The following is a 19,994-nucleotide window of genomic DNA, read 5'->3' on the forward strand; positions in this document are numbered from 1 at the left end:
CTAACCTCCTGACCGTCAAGATTTAAAGCCCTTCACTGGTATATTGTGACGTCTCTATATGAGTGAAAAATTCTCGAAAGGGACATAAAAACAATCAACAGATCAATGAAATATCTTCTAAATACATGTACCTGGATTTCCCAAAATTATCTTCTATACTCTTTGGCTAGTCCATCAAAGTTTTGTCAGATCGTTCCACTATTTGAGGCCTTCAATGCACTTTACGCAAATGTGCCTTAACTACTACACCTGCATATTCCCATATAGAACTTTGACTACTTGTTGTGCATCAGCCCTGCCCTACCCTTCATTCATGGTTCATGCTTTGAACTCAAAAACTATTGGATCCAAATGTAAGCATGCTCGGGCAGCGTGGATTTAAAATTATTGAAAAAATGGCCTCTGGTCGGACCCAGACAGGTTTGCAAAGTTTGACATGTGAAAACCTCGCCCAAAAATATTCTCATGAAGTGCAATTGAAGAATTGCAATATGAAAAAGAAATCTCTAAAAATTGTCATTGCAAGATCAACAAGCCCATGATACGTCATATTAACATTCTCAGGAAGAACATATTCAAGGTTGGTCTAAAAGAGGTGATATGGACTCCTTGGGAAATTAATAGAAATCTTTTTAACTAAAGACATGGCCACGGTATATAAGTTATACAATATGCAAACATTGAGGTTGTGTGTTTTACCTGTTAAAGAATATGTCTAGTCACTTTGAAAACTGGGTTAAATCAAATATGGAGACACACGAATAAAACAGGATCTGCTTTTTCTTCGATATTGAAAATAAAATAGCAAAGATGAAGTTAATAACACTTACTTGAAAACTTTTTCTCTCTTTTCATGTTTGTTAAATCAGATTTGCTTTATTTGTATTACAGCACATGGTTTCAAAGGAAACCCGTCATATTCTTAGATTTATCGAACTTTGTCTTGTTGCTACAACGATGAAATTAAAAGTAGGATAAAAAATCTCTTTTCTTCTACTTAAATATTTCCAGTTTTCCAATTCATGTTAAAACTTACATTAAGTGTTTTTAGAATGAAACCAATTGAACATCTGCATCATTAACTCCCTTATGAAAAAACAACACATGAAACCTTGTCACCTAAACCGTGTGGAATACACACAATAGTATCTTCATACACTTTCAATACACAAAGAACAATAAAATGCATAGTTGTTTTGTAAAGTAATTAAAAACAAATACCCTATTAATTTGTTGAAAAAAAATTATTGAACTTAAAGAATGACTTTTGAAATTTCCCCAATCGCAATATTTTACGTGAGAAAGGCTCTTACACTTTTTAACCACAGGAGAAAATTGCAAAGCCATTCTTAACGTTCAATATTTTTTTTTTGAAACAAATTAATGGAATATTTGTTTTAGATTAATATGAGCCAAAACAACAATTATTCATCTTTGTTTTGTACTTTGTGTATTGATAGTGTATGAAGATACTAACCACTGGCGTGACAAGGCTCCAAGTGTTGTTATTAATTTTTTTTATAGGGAAAGAATATTGCAATTTCCAAATGTTTTTGTTTTTAAATACAGTGTATGTAAATTTTAAAACTAATTGGAAAAAACAAATTATTTTCATCGTTCTTGATTTGAACATATTTTATTGAACGAGTCAAATGGATTGAAAACAAGTTATATAACTTACAAGTTACTCTCCATGAATATAACAATATGTCATGCAAATAATACATTAAAATATGATATTTATAATATTTTCAAGTGATGCAAGTTAATTACAAATCAATTTAAAATCTACATGTTTCAGTAATAAATCTATGGACAGCAGCAAAAATTTTAATATTGGTTGATACAGGCAAATCTCTATCACCCCATAATAGTAGGTTAGTGTCAATTGTAACCAATTCTTCAAGCATGAACAGGTGGTTAAAAAGATTGTTTCTAGCATTTGCATACTTTGTACAAGCAAAAAAATAATGATAAACATCTTCATACTTTCCACAAGAACAAAGAGGACTGTTGATAATATTGCATTTATATAGATCATAATCAAGTAAACAGTTATGTCTTAGTTTAGTATGAAGTATGTTTGTGTAGGTTTACCAAAAGAAAAATATGTTGGCGGATTGATGATTTTTGTACAAGCTCTTAAGTTTTTACGGAAAGAATTAATTCTTCATCGTTCTTAATCTTATCGTTGTAGCAACAAGACTAGGTTCGGTAACTCTAAGAATTCGACGGGTTTTCTTTGAATTGACATGCTGTAATATAACTAAAGCAAAGTTTGATTTTAGAAACATAAAACAGGATTGAAAACGTTTGCAAGTTAATGTTATTAAATTCAAAATAACTTCTCTTTTTTTATATAATTTTCTATACATCGAGGAAAAAGAGTTATTTTACTTTTGTGTATCCATATTTGAGTTTAAACCAATTCCAAAGCGGATAGACCAATTCTCTAACATACAACTTAGGAATGTTTACATATTATAAAACTTAACTGCTGTGGCCATGCTTTTAGTAAAAAAAGATTTCTTTTTAAATTTTCTATATATTTCCCAAGAAAACTTTTCCCCATCTGTAGCCCAACATTACCTCCTAGAGACCAAACTTGAACAAGTTCTACCTGGGAGTTAATATTGATTTATCATTGACTTGTTGTTCTTGCAAAGAAAATTTTAAGAGATATCTTTCTGAAATTTTGTTATTGAAATTTTTCAAGTACATTTCTTAAGAAGATTTTGTGTGCAACATATTCACGTGTTAAACTTTGGTACCTTGCCATGGCTCGACCATTGTTCCAGGGTAAATGATTTGAAGACATCTGAATCAAGGCCGTCCGAGTATGCTTACATCATGACCATGTGGTTCTTGTGAAATTGACTATTAATTTTCTATTTAAAATATTCAATCTCCCATTTTGGTACTACTCAGTCTATTCTAGGAGGACTAGTCTGGACTCCAGAAGGACAATCTCATGATTTAAACAAACATGAACCTTTTACTGAAATTTAAAGCTTTCAAGCAAGTTCATCCTTTCTGGCCCAAAGTCTCTTGAGGAGAGTAGCTTACACACCCATCCTTTTTTCTTTGTCAATCTATTTTAAATAACATTGACCTTATTTTGTGTACCATGAATGCTTAGTAGAAAGTTTGGTTAATCCATTCGATTCAGAGAAGAAGTCGAACTTGTGAAAAAGGAAAATGACAGACAGAAAAAAAAATCTATGTAGAAAATTTTCTACTCATATCATGACACCATCACTTGTAGGAGGAGGGCTGAAATTTTGACCTATACTCGGCACGCAAAGCCAGTAAGGAATCTTTTTTCTGCTAGCACCTTCTGCGACACAGGACCTCGGTTTATACATGTAGGTATATATATCATCCGAAGAACCAGTCTCCACGTCCTGCAGTGAGATTCGAATCCGCGACTCCTTACTCCGCGACTTCAGAGCACAAACCTTTGCGCCATGCGGGCGACCATTTTTAGATTGTTGACGGACAACTGATGATACATTGAAAAAAAAACTTACTTGAGCCTTTAATTCGGGTGAGCTAAATACAAAAAAAAAATCAACTATTTTTCATTTTGTCCCTTTTCAGAAGAATTCCATGTTATTATTTTTGACAATTTTAAAATCAACAATGCTTGGAGATCCGAAAATAAATCTTATTATTATAAGATGGTTTCCCAAAAATCTTGTCAATGACCAGATTAAACCTAGCATAAATATATTGTACTAAATCATGGCGGAATTCTGTTTATATTCACACAAAGTACAGGATATAACCAGCTCTCCATCTTGTTGTATCCTATTTAAAAGTTTAATTAACTAATTTACATGTACTCCATAGCAGTAGAATGTTTTCGAAATTAATACTGATATGTGTCTTTATTTTTAACTTCAAAGAATGTTTCTCAGAATCTCAAGGTTTGTACACAATTATCATTTATGTAATGGTAATAATATTCACTTTTTAATTAAAATTCAGGATATGTATTTATCACGTTAACATATTTATTATAAAAAAAAGTTTATACTATTTTTTAAACAGGCAACATGATCACTTTAACACAAAGTTCTGTACAAGATACATGGAGTGGGGCCATGAACCAGGATAGCGGTCAGTGTAATGTTTTTAGCAGTGACATTCTGAGAAACCTTAGCATGGCGCGAGCATCCACTGCTGCAACTTTTATAGGACAGCTTGGTTGGATTGGGGCGTATCGTTACCATACACATTGGATCCGCCTAAAAAGTAACGATATTTACCAAAATATAACGTCATTTCAACGAAATTTTAGCTACAAATTGCTTTCATTTTTTTGTTTCTATGTGTTTTTATGTTTCTCTTCGAAACTTTGTGTTCATTTCTTTGTTGTTGTTTTAGCTCAAGTCCTCCTGTAAACTTTTCACATTTTCAATTTCTTCTCAAGAACCACGTGGTCAATTTTAACCAAACTTGGTACAAAGCATCCTTGGGCAAAGGGGAGTTTAAATTCTTAAATGAACGACCAAGTAATCGAGAGAAGACAAAAAATAGGGTGAATCATTAAAATTTTTCTTCTCATGAAGCACTGGGCCAGAAAGGCTGAAACTTATGTGAAAGCATCCTTGGGTAGTGTAGATGATTCTAAATTGTTTCAATCATGATCCCCGGGGGTAGGGCGGGGCCACAATATGGGATCCAAGTTTTACATTGAAATACGTAGGAAGGAAAAATCATTAAAAATCTTCTTCTCAAAAACTACTGGGCCAGGTAAGCTGGAAGTTATGTGGAAGCATCCAGGATTAGCTAGTGTAAATTTTGAATTGTTAAAACCATGATCCCCGGGGGTAGGGCTTGGCCACAAATGGGAATCCAAGTTTCTCGTAGAAATATATAGGAAAAATATTCTTTTCAATAACCACTTGGCCAGGAAAGCTTATACTTTTGTGAAAGCATCCTGGGGTAGTGTAGATTGTAAATGTTTTATTTCATGACGGATATGGGGCACAATAGGTTTCACATAGAAATATAAAGGAAAAATCTTTAAAAATCTTCTAAAGAACCAATGGACCAGAAAAGCTCAAACTTTGAAAGGATCCTGGGATAGTGTTGATTTTAAATTATTTAAATCATGACCACAGGGGTGATGGGGCACAATCGGTATTACAAGGGGGATACTCAGGCGAGCGATGTGGCCCATGGGCCTCTTGTTTTTTTCTTTTTATTTGGTTTGTTTGATTACGTAAATTTTCTATGGAAATGATTATATAAGGCTATATAAACGTTATATTTGGATGGATACATGTTCATACTTAGACAGATAAATACTGTCGAAACTCTAAAAAATTTTAAAATAAATGATTTTGCAGGTTGTACTCTTGTTGATCCCTCCGACATAGAGACTGTATCGAGTACAGTTATTCATGGCGGTTCACAAAACAGTGTCACATTCTGCACAAATGCATGTCGAAATTCTGTGGGGACTGTCCACACATTTGCGCTAAGTGTAAGCTGTTTCATAGCAAATAGTTCATTTATTTGCAAAATTCAAATTTTACTATAGTAAGCTCAAAGTGTAAACTCATGTTCATCAATAGCAAAAACAGTATAAGTTAAATATTTTTGTTTTTATAGGAATTCCATTGTTTCTGTCTATCAGGAAGTCCAGTATTTCCCGCATCGAGTGAACCCACTCGTTGTCCAGGTGACGTCAGAGATTTCTGTGGTCGTAATGGTAACAACTATCAACTTGGAATTGCGACAGACGTCATGTTTTACGAAACTGGTCAGTTTCACTGAAAAGAATTGTCGCTAGTGACTGTTTTCCTAGAGATTCCTTACTGCTTAATGGCCCTGGGTGCCGAGTATAGGTCAAAAATCTGTAGCTCTCCTCCGGCAAGTGTTGGGGTCTCAATATAAGTGAAAAATTCACGAGAGGGGGGGTGTTAAACAACTAACAGACAAAACATACGTTATGAAATGACCATCAAATAATTGAAGTTATTTCATAAAAAGGCAGCTTCACACTTTTCAACGTATTTTCATTTGCAGAAAAAAGACTCCGTATGATATGTCAATATCAGTTCAATGTATCTGTTAAATCTATGTAATCATACTTTTGATTGACGGTGATGTATTTTTGTACAGTCTTGCATAGTCTCATATTTCAGAATTGGCTTGATGCAATCTGATTTCAGATGAAACTCTCCTTACGAATGGTTCTAAAGAATGTATGACGGTAGAGTATACGGGGGACGTTCTCACAGGAGGTACAACTGTACGATCTTTCCAAAATCCCTCAGATGAAGACTGCACCAAAACACATGGTGTTATTTGTATAGAAGGTGACTGAAGTTCAACTTTACAACAAAGCTTAATTAACATTTTTACCGTCATAGATATATTTCAGTAATATTTTTTTAATGTAAGATTCATTTTTATTTCTATTAACTTTTGAAATAAACCATTTGTTACCACCTTTGTATTTAAGAGGGGACAAATATTACTTCTCGAATGTTCTACAACGATCCAAGAACAACGTGGACAAATGCCGTATCAAGGTGTTATCAACAGACCGGTTACCAAATATCAACGGACTTGGATTGCACAGCACAGAGCAACAGTGCTCTCAACACATTAGAAAAAGCCTGGCTCGGAATTTTTAGAAGACACTATAATTTCACTATCAGTAAACAAACAGGTGCGTCCTTATAATTTATATAAAGGACTTTATTCAGTAATGACCAATATTTGCCCCAAAATCAAACTCTGACGGCGAAATATATAATTATATATAAATATTTATATCAAAACTTCAATCTATACAGGATATTCAGAAAACACAACACAAAAATGATGTTAATTGAATTAAACTTTTATTTAAAAATAAGAAACTTACTTGATCTAATTTTTTTTTATTTAAAAAAATGCAGACATATTGTCTACACAAGCAAATATTCACTGCATTGCTGCCACAGTGGATAACACAGGTAAACTACATCTCAGTAATCACGACTGCCAGACATCACTTCCGGTATGGTGTATGTCACAACCAATAATTTCGTCATCATCGACTAGTCCAATGTCATCATCGACTACAACGCCAAAGATTACGATGACGTCCACAATACAATCTATTATCACAAACAGCATTCAAGGTAATGATCTGCGTTTTCTGTGAGAATTCAAAACACATGTTATATGCTGAAATTCTTGAACATTTGATTAAGTAACTGTTTTGTATCAAGCATACGTTTTCAACTCTAAATCATTAAAAAAGTATATAAGAGTTGAAGTTTATTTAATGATTTATAAATTATTAATTTCATTGCAAATAAAATTGTATTTACAAAATCAATGTCGTGTTTTCCTTCGTGCAGTTGTAACGTCTGATACACAGGATACAAGTCTGCTCATCACTATTTCTGTACTAGCCACTGTCCTAGGAGTAGGGATCCTTATTGCTATCGTCATACTAATAAGGTGGGAATAGTAAATTTCCATTTCAAACTACTGATTGTTGCTATAATGAAATAGTTTACTTTGTAACTTTATTTTCTTTCAGAAAAATTCTTCAAAGTCGACAAACTCAATCCAATGTTTCAATAAAACGTACTACTCCAAATCGTAGGAGGCCAATACAGGCAAACAATGCAACATCGCATTATGAAGATACCTTAGATTCCATATACGAAGATAACATTTATTCAGTAATAATTACCAATGATGAGGAGACACCACGATATTCAGAGATTTATGATGACATTGAAAACAACGAGCCCGAAAAGACCTCTTCAGTAAAGTATGTTAACACTTTACCATCCTCTGATGAAACAACGGTCTCAGTTACATCCCAGCAGATGGAAAATCCGGAGTATTTAGAAATTATATCTCAAGAACCACAAAATATCAGCAATGAAACAGTTCTAGATTCTGATAGTCAAGATACTGACAGTCTCAGTAAGGTAAGTTACGAAAACACTAAAAACGAGGAATCTTCGAGGATCTCGGCTGCACATGTATCTGCGGACGAAAAAGAACATTGACAAAGTTTATATTAGGTTCTGAATGTACAATGACAGGGATTACAATTCATTTAACTGCAAAGAAAGTAAAGGAAATCTGATATTTTTAAAAGGATGAAAATATTGCAGAAATAACAAGGCAATTTGTTCCCAGCTTCAGTGTCCGTGGACCCTCTAGAGTCATTGATGATGAACGAAACGAAGGGCAAAGAAAACAAAAATGCAGCACCCAAATGTCACAAATTATAAAACTTCCAAAGATAATATTTAAAATGTCGCTGTGAACATAGATAACTAAATATTGGATTCAATTATTTGTGTATTACGAAAAATTTTTATGCTAAATATGGCGATTGAAGAATGAAGCCCTAATTTATTTTTAAATGATAACTAAAGCTACCAAGATGTCATCAAAGGGGCACTATATTGAACACGTATGACAATATACAGATAGACACACAGGTATAATTACATGTTATGTCCATGAAGATTCGGTTGACATTGAACCAGACAGCTGTGTGGTCATACGACTAGATGAGCTCATTTTTGATCTACGTGTATGTCTCACATTTACAAACGAAATTTAGAATTGAAAAGTGAAACTGGGATCAAAAGTGAGCTCATCTAAGTTTTAAGGCACTGAAGCCTAAAATTTATGTTTAAATTTTCAGGACAATTACAGAGAGATTAGACATCGCTTATAATAACATTAAGGAAGATTAGCAACAAAAAATGAATAATCAGTACACTGTACATAGAAAAAAAAATCAAGGCTTTTATCGTCTTTTATTGTTTTGTTTTTTCTAGTTTGTTTGTATTTATTTTAATTAATATTTTTTTGATTAATTATTTCATTACGTAGGAGCATGATGATTCTGAAAGCAAATGTTTTATACTGTTAAATAAAAGCTTTCTCATACCATGAAGAGAATCAAATATATATGTGTATAACATTTACTCTAAATGTTGATACTGTTTTAATAACGATAAGAAAATCCTTTCCTCCATATCTCTGCTGCTGGTAAAGTGCAACATTCATTTTGTCCACTTTATTTCTGTTAGATTTTGATTTATACTCGGTAAATATGCGGAATATATTCTGCAAAGCTGGCTTCTATTATAAATGATGACTTAGAGTGCACGATATGTCAAAAGATTTAGTAGTTGTAGTAAAATTCTTTAGTTTAAATAAGGTATCACAATGTTGAACTTTAATGTGTTCCAATGGTCACTCTTTACTTGACCTGCCTGGGCTGCTAATTATCTCCTTCAACTAGTCATAATAATAAGAACAATAGGCCCATAGTGTACAACACTCAACTTGCTCACGATGGCTTTTCCTCATCAGCAGCTTCCTCCTCCTACACAATACATAAATCTTTGAATGCAAAATATTATCCCATTACTATTCCATGGGGTCATGAAATTGATCAAATTCTAATTTTACGACCTGAGACTGCTTCTGTTTTAATATGACTAATCATGACTTCGCTGTACTTGAGAATAAGATTTTTAAAAAATCCTAAGATGTATTCTTAGTTATCTTTTCTCATGTGAGAAACTTATATCCTCACACAAGGAAGTCTTTTTGCAAGTTTCATTGAAATTGGTCCAGTTGTTTCATAATAAGAAATTAAAAATGTGAAGAATATACAGACGACACTGGACAGACGGGCTCTAGACATTTTCTACATAAAAGTTCACTCGAGGTCTTGGTTCAAGTGAGCTAATGACAATAAAAAATAATTTATTTCCTGACAAAGAAATTGAAAAAAGATAGCATTTCTCTTCCGAAACATTTAAATTTTGTATGTCAGTTCGTTTATTATGAACCCCTTGACAAATACGTTGATGAACAATCAGCAGTTACATCTAAAGTCAACATTTTGTATATTATATTGTTGATACAATGGTACAAGTATTGCAAACAAATGAAATCTTTCATTAAGGGTTGAATTAATAATGTTTTTTTTTTTAACTATCCATAAATATCTTTCACTTATATCAATATATAATATATGCATTCCAGTTAAAATTCATGAAGTGGCTTTATAATATACCATTAGAGAAAAAAAGTTAAGAATTTTTAGAAATAAAACTTTTGAAAAAAAAAATATCCCTTCATTGTTATTAAAAGACTCTCTGGAATAAAATTACTCATATTTTTTTATCCTTCAAAATGGAAAAAATTATTACAAATGAAAAAAAAATTAAACAAGAAAATTTCCTTAAGATGACTTCATTCAAGTCTATTTCTTTTATCAAAAAAAAATCTAAGCCAAAAGTATTTTAGATATAGTGACAATATTTTACAATATTGTCTTGCACTCCTGAAATCTGGTAATTATATATTTCAACATTGTTTTAAAAAGTATTACCCACAAAAATCATATTCTTATTTTTGTAAAAAAGCACATCGTTTTGAAATATTAATGATTGACGTTAAGTTTTTCATATTTTCAAGACTTAAAAAAATTATTATTCGCCATGTGTAAATTTATGTACAATGCCTTTAAAAATCTATGTAAGATGATGAAAAGTACATATATTCTCTGAATTGACTTTAAAATGTCTGTACTTTATTGATAGACATAACAATTTGAACATCAGATAGTGTAAAACTTTTTAAAGAAATAATTTTTAGTAAAGATAAAGAACATTGAAATTTAAGACAGTTTTGTTGTACTTCTGACTGCAGTAGAATTGAAAATTGAGCCCATAGGACGAAAATTCATTAAGTGTTAAAAGCATGAAGTTGTAATGAAATTGTGCTATATTTTTAGCACAATACTTCAAAATCGGAACATATGAAAGTATTTACACGACTGTATACCATGTGTTATTTTTTTATACCTGTATATGTAAAAAATAATTAAAATATATATTAAGAAGATAAAATGTACGTTATGGGATATTTTCCTTATCAGGACAAGTTATATGAGCAACTGAGGTCAACAAAAACATTCTACTCATTATTTCTTCAGCAATAATTTTAATATATATTTGTTGCACTCCTGACTAAGAGTATGAGTCTTTAAATTAGAATTGCGAGCGAAAATTACATAAGAACTTGCTTTGTTGTTTCATTGAAGTGAAGTGAAACTACTTGATTTACGTGTTTATCTTTTATACTCTTGAAAAATCAAAGAAAAGATGAAAACACATCTGAATTGTTAAAATTGTAAAAATAAAACATATGGAGATGATAAAAAGGAATGATTTTAATAATAAAGATATGAATAAGTTACTACTAGATTATTCAAATAAATTATTATTAAATACTAGTATTTCTAAACCTGAATCAACTTCGCTAGCCAAGGGATTTCGGTCCGCAGCGCTCCCCATTATAGAGAGCGTGGCGCACCGAAAACCCTTGGCTAGCGTAGATGAACCTAAATAGAAGTCTTTTCATCATATAATTTGAGTCTTTAAAAATATGTTGCAATCCTAACCATGTAAATAAAATTCCGTAGCACAGAAAACCTTTTAATCAATAAATCTTTCTGGTAAAATTTTCTTTGTGATTTAATTGTCAAAAAAAAAAATCAGATAATTAAAAGTGATGTTAATGTTGAATTGTCTACGAATTATGCCCTGTGTCCTATCATGACAAGGAGTACACGGTCGACAAGGGTTGCTTTCTCCTCTATGGAATCGGATCCTACCTCTAATTTTTGGAGGTTACTATTTCATTTGCAAAGGAAAAGAAAAACTTTTATATTTAGATTATGTATAGATCCATGTAGATACAATTCCCCATCTTTCATATCGTCCAAATTTTTGTCAAAAGTCCATATGTTGTATTTTTGAACTGTAATTAGACAAAGTTAACTATCAAACTAGTAAACTAGTCATTGTACGTATTTCAATGCAGGGGTCATTTCTTTCAAATGACAATACGGACCTCGTGCTAGAATCATACTGTTGTCTTCCGATGGTTAGTGAATTGCTCCTTTCCGGTTGACGTCGATTTTAGTTATTTAATATCCTTGTCAAATTGAAATCCTTTTATTTATATAATGGGATGGAGTTTTCTTTTATGTGTATTGACGACGATTCTGTTCTTCAAAATTAAGATTTGCCATGGCACTGGTAAGTTTTAATTAAACCTCTTTTATCTTAATTTCTACATTCGATAAACAATAATTTTTGTCAGTAAACTTCGATATAATACTTATTATTCTATGGTTCTTACATCAAGGAACACAATACATAAAGCGAATGACACATCATAAACGTATAATATCTAAGATTTTAATCGTTTTGATACAATTTTTCAGTTATTCAGGCAAATGTCAGCCAGTCGAATGGAGACTGGGAGACAGCAATGCAGTTTTGTGCCTCACCATTGGGATCCAGGAATCCACTGAATGTGTCCACTATTAATGTATCTGTCTCATCTGAGTTCACAGACAGACTGGCGTGGATTGGTGCTTATGGGTTGTATTCATCATGGTTAAAAATGATTGGTTAGTAAGATTAAACATAAAATAAGATTTTCATTCAGTTTTATTTCTTGTTAAGAGATTTTCAAAGAGTTTTCATACATTTTTTACGCAGAGTTGATGAACGACAAAAAATTATTTACAAATTGGTACAAAATTTTTATATGTTTTGGTATATATGAGATTGAATTTTTGATTGTATGATTTTATAAAGGGATATACGTGTTTGATTTAAATTTATAGGGTGTTTCACAATTACTGAATCGACACTTTTGCCCCTCGTAAGTCGGACAACCACTTTGACACAGTTTAACGTGTATAATTGCTATGAATTTTGTGGTGGATTCACGTACTTTGCTCTGAGTGTGAGTATTTTATCTTAATATGTCTACCACTCGTAAATGAACTTTTAGAATTCTTTCATTACAAGATTTATAATTTTAGATTATTTTATTTACAAACGTAAAGAATGATGTTTGTTTATAGTTATCAATATCAAAAATATTAAATCATTTTGATTTTACAAAGTTGATGGTCATAACGTACGTCACTTGCCAGCATACCTCTAATATAAAAATTATCAATAATAATTTTTTATTTTTTGAAATTGATTTAAAAAATAAACGAGACAGATTTATTTAAAGCAACTTACAGAATTCAAAAGGAATAGAAGTCTTGGGGACTGTTTCTTGTGTTGAAAGTACATGTGTATTTACAGGGAAATTCTTGAAGTTTACATATCAATAGTTATTGAATATTTTGGCCCTGGTATATTTTTACTAATTAATTTTTTTAAGAACAATGTTCACAATCATTTAATATGCATTGACAAAAATTGCAAGATAAACTGAGCATTCAAAATTTTGATCACTGAGTCTAAATTTTAATTATTCATTGATTTGAATTTGCAGTACACAATACTTTCAACCAAATTGTAATCTATTCATTTGAAGCTTAATACATGTATCAGTAATAGGCTTTTGCCTTCTTAGATTTCCATTATCCAATACTTGTATATGATACATGCATTTTAAAATGTAAAAGTCTCCAGAAAGTTTTCAATTTTTTTTTTACTCAATAACATACATGTATATGTTTTTGAAAAAAAAATTCATTGGGAGAAAAGAGTATAATTATTATTGGAATTTTCACATAACTTTTATGCTAAAATATTATTTAAGTAAAAAATATCAACCCAAAAGTTAAAGAGCAAGTTTATATGAGTGGCTCTGCACGATGCACTCTAACCCATAAATTATGAACGATTTGGAGCTAAAATATAGTACGTTTACATTTCGATACAAGTAATCTTGATATTTACTATACATATGTATTGTAAACTTAACTTAGATTAATTTCACACAAAAAAATTGAAGATCAGCATTACAGAATTTTACACAAAATTCTCATTGAAGCTAGATTTAATATTCACAATGATAATGATAAAATTAATTGCATTTATTATTATCAAACACTTTTAAAATTGAATTTCTTTTTGTTCATTTCTTGAGCAAAATATTTTTTTTTACCTTCAGAATATAATGTGTTATTGCTTAACTGGTGACACGATTCCATCAGTAACTAATGGACGGTGCTACCCACAACGATGTTCTGGTAATCCAGACGATTTCTGTGGTGAATATGTGACTACAAACGATTTAGTATCCATAATGATCTACAAGATAGGTGAGTTTCCTGGCTCTTATAAAAAAGGCAAAATTAACTTCATGCACATGTATAAACATTCTGATTTTTTTTTTTATAAAATTAATAAAAAGGTTACTATTTTACCTATAAAAAGATTTGACACAAAACGTGATTCGTAGTTAAACATAGCGTTTAATTGTGTTTTAATTGTATTCATCTTTTTTTGTTCTAGACACTGAAGATTTTGGGGGCGTAGAGGAATGTCTTGCCTCTTTGTACACAGGCATTTTTACAGAAGGTGGCACCAGTTATTATGGTTTCCGGGCACCTTTCGTTCTACCCTGTAGCACCCAGGGACTGGGCTACACCTATAGAACAAGTAATGTTAAATTTGTAATTTCGATTGTTTGTTTGTATGTGTAACATCCTTTCAAGAATCTCTCAGTCATATTGAGGGACTACCATCTAACAGATGGAGGAGTGCACGTTTAGACCTATGCTTAGAAGTCACCACATTTGAGCAGGAAAGGTTTTTTGTGCCAGAACCTACTGCAGTCTCTACGGTTTCATCCGAAGGGTCGGTCTCCACGCCTTGCAAGTCCTGGTTAAAATCAACTATAAATTTTCATTATCATCATTGCGTTTTCTATTTTTTGTATTTAGTTTCTAAATTAATTATTAATCAAAGATGAGTGATATTAACTTGGGGATTTAGTACACATTTATCTATTTTTAATTCTTTTGATATTAGACCATTGGTTGAGAAAAATATTAATATTACATAAAGAAATAAATTAGGTCCATCCTACCTTCTTATGGGTCAGAATTAACAAAGACTAAATTGCAAAGCTGAACTGGTCCTATTGCATGATGAATTTTTAAACATGAAAAAAGCTTTGTTGTCCCAAACTTATTTTGTCTTTTGTCTTTGAAAGAAAAGTTAAGTTTTAAGTTTTTTTTGAAAGAAGTTAAAAATTCAACTAAGTTAAAATGTCATGCCCTGAAAGAATACAATTTATCTTTTATTCAGGACTCGATTTTCCTGCGTCCCATAGCTTTCGTTTGTCCTCATCGACCGCGGCGTCATGGCAAGACGCGGTGGACCTCAGCTATGGAAACCAGTTTGGACTGCTGGAATTTGTAATTTTCCGGTTCCGTTTGCAGGACTTAAGTCAGCCCCAGGAAGGAGATCGGTACTGGGTGGGATTCATGCGAAGACATAAAATGGAGTACGGAGCAGGTAGGTCAATTTGTTAAAGTACTATGTTTTTCTTTAATTCGCAAAAAGGGCCAATTTAATTTTGTTTATTGTCATAAACTCTCCAGAGGTTCATTGTTTTATCTTTATCCTTTCAGAACTACCCAGAGGTCTCGAAGCCCATTGTGTCGCTGGCAGGGTTAATAGTAATGGAAAGCTCACATTAATGTATAGATTCTGTAATGAGAGTTTACCAGTGCTATGTGAAGTGCAAGGTTCGACTGAAACAACAACTGCTTTATCGATACTTGACACAACAACAACTACTATGCCCAGTATGTCTTCTACAACCCATAGTTTTTCCTCTATTAGTTCTTCAACAACAGTTTCATCCAGCATGCCTACTGTAACCCGTAATTTTTCGTCTATTGGTTCTACAACAATCCGGAATATCATTGACAACACTGGTACATTTTGTAAAAAAAAAAAAAAAAAAAAAAATCCAAAGTAAACGACCCTGAAAGATAAAAAAATACATTTGTTCTTTAAAAAACAAAAACAAAAAGAATTATAATAATTGAGATAAAACAGAAAAATATTTAGTTTATTTATTCATGAGCATATAATTCATATGTATTTGTTTAACTTTCCTTGATTTATTTATAGTTCAAAGGGCGTTATTATTCTTCAAATAAAATTCATTTAAATAATTTGTCATCGTCGGAAATCCGACCTTGATAATTTTTAAGCATCCTGTTGAATTTCTTTTTGTTTTACGTCAGGAGACACGTTTTTCGACATGGACTTGAACTTGTTCATCATCATTACTGTTTTTGCTGGTGCATTGCTTGTTTTGATAATATCTGGAGTTTGTTGGATCGTCTGGTTAGTAATTCATACTAATAACCTTTTAATAAAAGTAATTATCTTTCCTCTTGAGCTGGCATTTATAAAAAATCTCTTTGTTGTTTTCCTAAATTTTAAACAACTGTTGTTTCTTATTACCGATTTGATCTTAAAAATTAACTTTGGTTTATATGCTCTTCGGGATATAATAAGATAAATTTACAAATGACAAATATAAAATTCTTTTGATTTTCATCTACAAACAAGAGACTTCATAAAATACAAATAAAACTAACAAAAAGAATAATAATTCGGAACTAGATGAGATCTCGTTGCCAGCAACGAGTAGGTTTTCCGTCCGATTTTTCGATAAGATATGATTTTGAATGATATCAAGACTTCTCTCCTTTGATTAAATTCTTTTGCCTTATATAACATTATTAGATAGTTATAAATAAAAGTCTTTTTCTCGCCTTTGATTAAATTCTTTTGCTTTATATAACATTATTAATTTTTTTTATTCAACAACTATTCAGACATTTCTTTTCGTTTTCGAGCTATGAAGGATAGAAATTTTTAGGGGTCAGCACTTCACATCCTTAATGCGACGTTTTTGCAAATATTGAATGGTTGTACAGCTTGTATATTGACAAGGTTTCTGATTTTAATTTTTTTAAAGAATTTTATTCAACAACTAATTTTACAATGTATTGACATTTCATTTTTTTCAGTTTTCATAACAAAAATTGATGTAAAAAGTTATAGAAAAATTTTGGGGTCCCAGACCATTTTCCTTCATATCAAATAAAAAAGCATACAGTTCTGCAAAACTTTATATATACTAGTATATATATTTTAACAAATTATTGACAGGTACAAAGATATCAAAGAAAATGTGTTTTTGCAAATATTCAGGGTATGGTTGGTCTCAAAGTTTGTATATTAATTTAGTCATCAGAACGATTCTGAGCGGAAAACCCTAAAATGAAAAGAAATGTACATTAAGCCTAATCTCCAATCGCGCTTAAGTTTACCATTTTAAGATATTAGTACATGAAAAATACAAATAATGTTTTATACCTCTATTTTCTCTATAGCACAATAAGGAAAAAACGCCTGTCCACAAAAAGCACGTCCACAGAAAAGCTTGATAATGACGGATTATACACAGAGATTGAGAGCATCTACAGCATTGTATCAAATTGTGATACGATCTCCAACAAACCTGACATCCAGCTTTCGAATGAGTCGATATCCCTACCAGAAAAGAAAATAAGAAGAAGCACAAAACGAAAGGGAAAAAGAGGTTTACCGAGCGTACCAGATCCAACTTTGTCTTCGGCGAGTACTTCCAGCGGTTCTAGACTAGCTGACCTTCCCGTCCGGAGACAGTCTGATTCTAATATAATAAAAGGGATTTTAGAAATGTATGCGGAGGATACGCCTCCAACACCTCCACCCACCCCGCGCCATAGCATTCCAGATGTGGTTCCCGAAGGAGAGTATTATATTCTTGAGGAAATAAAAAATAAAGAGACTCCTAAAACAAGTATAGAAGTAAATGAAGAGCGAGAGGAGCAAGACAATGATCATTTTTATCATGTTTTAGAACGCAGACCTAAGCCAGAGGTCAGTTCAAACAGGGATGTGGAGGCTACATTACGTGCTGTAGCCAATCGAATACCTCTGTCTAAATGGGTGGGCGGAAGAGCAGCCTCCCTTGAACCGTCCAGAATATCACGTGTTCTTTCCAAACGCGAAGGAGACCTAGACACTCTTGACGAAGCGTATGAAATTGACCTTAACAAACAAAAGAGAGCCTCAAGTATGAGGACGACTAAGAATGTAAAAGACACTTATCAGCATTTACATGCTGCCTTAAAATCTACAACATCTACCCCTCCATTAAATTTGTTTTATCGCGGTAGTTCTAGAAAATATAAAACAACTACACAAAAGATAACTCAATTTGACGCAAATGACTACGTCGTTCCAATGCGTATGAAAAAGACAGATTCTATGTACGATCACATGAAAAGAGACCGACTAGAATCAGCAAATAATGATAATTATGAAACCATGGAAAGTGTTCGTGATTATTTGGAGATTTCTGATGAGAAAAGTGCAGAAGGGAATATTAATGTTAGATTGTGATAAATAGAAAATGATTTATATAAAAAATTAATTGAATTTATAGAGTGTTATAATATGAAATGTTCGTGAAGAGATACATGTACTCGTCATGCAATTGATAAAAAAAGATTCCAAATAATTATTTATTTACTTATAATGTGAACTTTGGAATTGTTCAAGCCCACGATTTTCTTCTTATGGAGTGTTTATGAAAGAGTGTTAGAAGTAGTGTTTTTAATGAATATATGTATATTGAAATGATAATATCCTGTATATTTCTATATACAATAAAAAGGACACATATAATTAATACGCAACTTAATTTTCTACAAGGCTAAAGTTATTGTGATTCTGAAACCTATTCAATAACTTGAGGATAAAAAAAGAAGCCAGTCTATAAAAGCTTGGCAAAGCTATCATGAATTACAAAGATGTCGAAAAGTAATAATACTTAAAAGTCCAATTATACAATACAAATCAAAAGTATACGAAGCACTGACGTCTAAAATATCAGAGGTCGTATTAGGCATGTTAGGTTCCATGGCACGTCGACCGCTCTCAACTGGCGTATGGTTCTTGTCATGATTTGGTAAACGAAATAAAAATCCGTTGACAATTCAGTGTGAAAATAATAGCATAACATCCTTGTTTCACCAACTAACTTTCCTCTTTTCAGAAATTAAATGTTTGTACATAAAACATGCTCTAACTAACATTTATAAATTCAACTTCAACTTCGAGACATAAAATTGATAATGGTTTGTTTGGTTAACGTCCCTTTGACAATTTTCCAAACATAATTTCATTACAGTCAACATTACCCTACATTGCCAAAAATTTCAACTCATTACCGCTACATTTTTTCAGATTTTCGACCGATCATTACCGCTACATTTTTCCAGCAAAAAACAACTCATTACCGCTACATACTGAATCAGCCAAAAACAACCCATTACCGCTACATATATCGATTTAGCCAGGTATTGTTCGGTATATGAGTTCTAATCAACAGAATTTGAACAGTGGTTGAAAGTTTTCTTTGGCTAGGTTTTTGGAACCTCGAGAAGTTGAAGAGTGCTTTGTGATTGATGCGTATTCTGAAGCACATTGAACGGTCATTTATAGAATTTTAACTATGAACAATGCTTGATTTTAATTTTTTTTGTGTGTGTTTTATGAAACAAAATTGATTTTAATAAAAAAAACCATCCTGTTCAAAGTCTTATTTTTACCTACCCGTGGTGAGAAGGGAAAACGGGTTTTATGCATGTATAGGTTGTACTGTACTCACATAAGTGGCTGGTTAACGATAGAGGCAATGTAGCGGTTATGTATACTTTTTTATGTAGCGGTAATGTATACTTTTTATGTAGGGTAATGTAATTTTTTTTTAGCGGTAATGAAAATTTGAAAATGTAGCAGTAATGATACGCACCCGTATCTTCATTCGCAGAATGTAAGCTGTAAAAATACCCTTTTACCCTAGCGAATGCCTAATATTCTGATTTCTTTCTTTTTAGTTCACAGATTTTCATTGTAGTGAATATTTTTGAATGGCACATAATGGGGCATTCATATATTTGACCTCCAGTTCACAGACATGGACCACAATTCTTTGAATTTGCTTGTTTTATTGACTTTTGATGAATGACGTTGCTATGAATACTGAATATGAAAGTTTTCGTTAAACTGTTTCAAAAAGCTACTACTAGA

At 32.0% G+C, this 19,994-nt stretch overlaps 2 protein-coding genes across 3 annotated transcripts; both read left to right on the forward strand.

The window, feature by feature from the left end:
- Positions 1 to 6,058: 6,058 nt before the first annotated feature.
- LOC134259500 (uncharacterized) lies at positions 6,059 to 8,065 on the forward strand. The gene is made up of 6 exons (XM_062742076.1): positions 6,059 to 6,077; positions 6,186 to 6,332; positions 6,479 to 6,688; positions 6,921 to 7,145; positions 7,368 to 7,470; positions 7,553 to 8,065. Exons 1-6 carry the CDS (start codon positions 6,059 to 6,061, stop codon positions 8,031 to 8,033), a joined length of 1,185 nt encoding a protein of 394 aa, XP_062598060.1. The 3' UTR covers positions 8,034 to 8,065.
- Positions 8,066 to 12,023: 3,958 nt separating this feature from the next.
- LOC134259501 (uncharacterized) lies at positions 12,024 to 18,373 on the forward strand. 2 transcript variants are annotated; one of them, XM_062742077.1, is made up of 9 exons: positions 12,024 to 12,104; positions 12,293 to 12,481; positions 12,701 to 12,822; positions 13,993 to 14,143; positions 14,337 to 14,483; positions 15,135 to 15,344; positions 15,461 to 15,769; positions 16,085 to 16,187; positions 17,246 to 18,373. In XM_062742077.1, the coding sequence occupies exons 1-9, from the start codon at positions 12,032 to 12,034 to the stop codon at positions 18,300 to 18,302; spliced, it is 2,361 nt and encodes a 786-aa protein (XP_062598061.1). In that variant the 5' UTR covers positions 12,024 to 12,031; the 3' UTR covers positions 18,303 to 18,373. The 2 variants fall into 2 exon arrangements, with proteins under 2 accessions (XP_062598061.1, XP_062598062.1); XM_062742078.1 differs by having other exon boundaries at positions 15,461 to 15,637.
- Positions 18,374 to 19,994: the final 1,621 nt, after the last annotated feature.

This window comes from Saccostrea cucullata, unplaced genomic scaffold, assembly GCF_032062105.1.
Source record: "Saccostrea cucullata isolate Sc308-1 unplaced genomic scaffold, CSIRO_AGI_Scuc_v1 ctg1650, whole genome shotgun sequence".
Taxonomy (NCBI): domain Eukaryota; kingdom Metazoa; phylum Mollusca; class Bivalvia; order Ostreida; family Ostreidae; genus Saccostrea; species Saccostrea cuccullata.

Coding starts and splice junctions, on each gene's coding strand:
- LOC134259500 (XM_062742076.1), top strand. Junction 6,689..6,920: donor CACTATCAGTAAACAAACAG/GTGCGTCCTTAT, acceptor AAAAAAATGCAG/ACATATTGTCTACACAAGCA. Junction 7,471..7,552: donor GCTATCGTCATACTAATAAG/GTGGGAATAGTA, acceptor ATTTTCTTTCAG/AAAAATTCTTCAAAGTCGAC.
- LOC134259501 (XM_062742077.1), top strand. CDS start 12,032: ATGGGATGGAGTTTTCTTTTATGTGTATTGACGACGATTCTGTTCTTC. Junction 12,105..12,292: donor TAAGATTTGCCATGGCACTG/GTAAGTTTTAAT, acceptor ACAATTTTTCAG/TTATTCAGGCAAATGTCAGC. Junction 12,482..12,700: donor ATCATGGTTAAAAATGATTG/GTTAGTAAGATT, acceptor TTAAATTTATAG/GGTGTTTCACAATTACTGAA.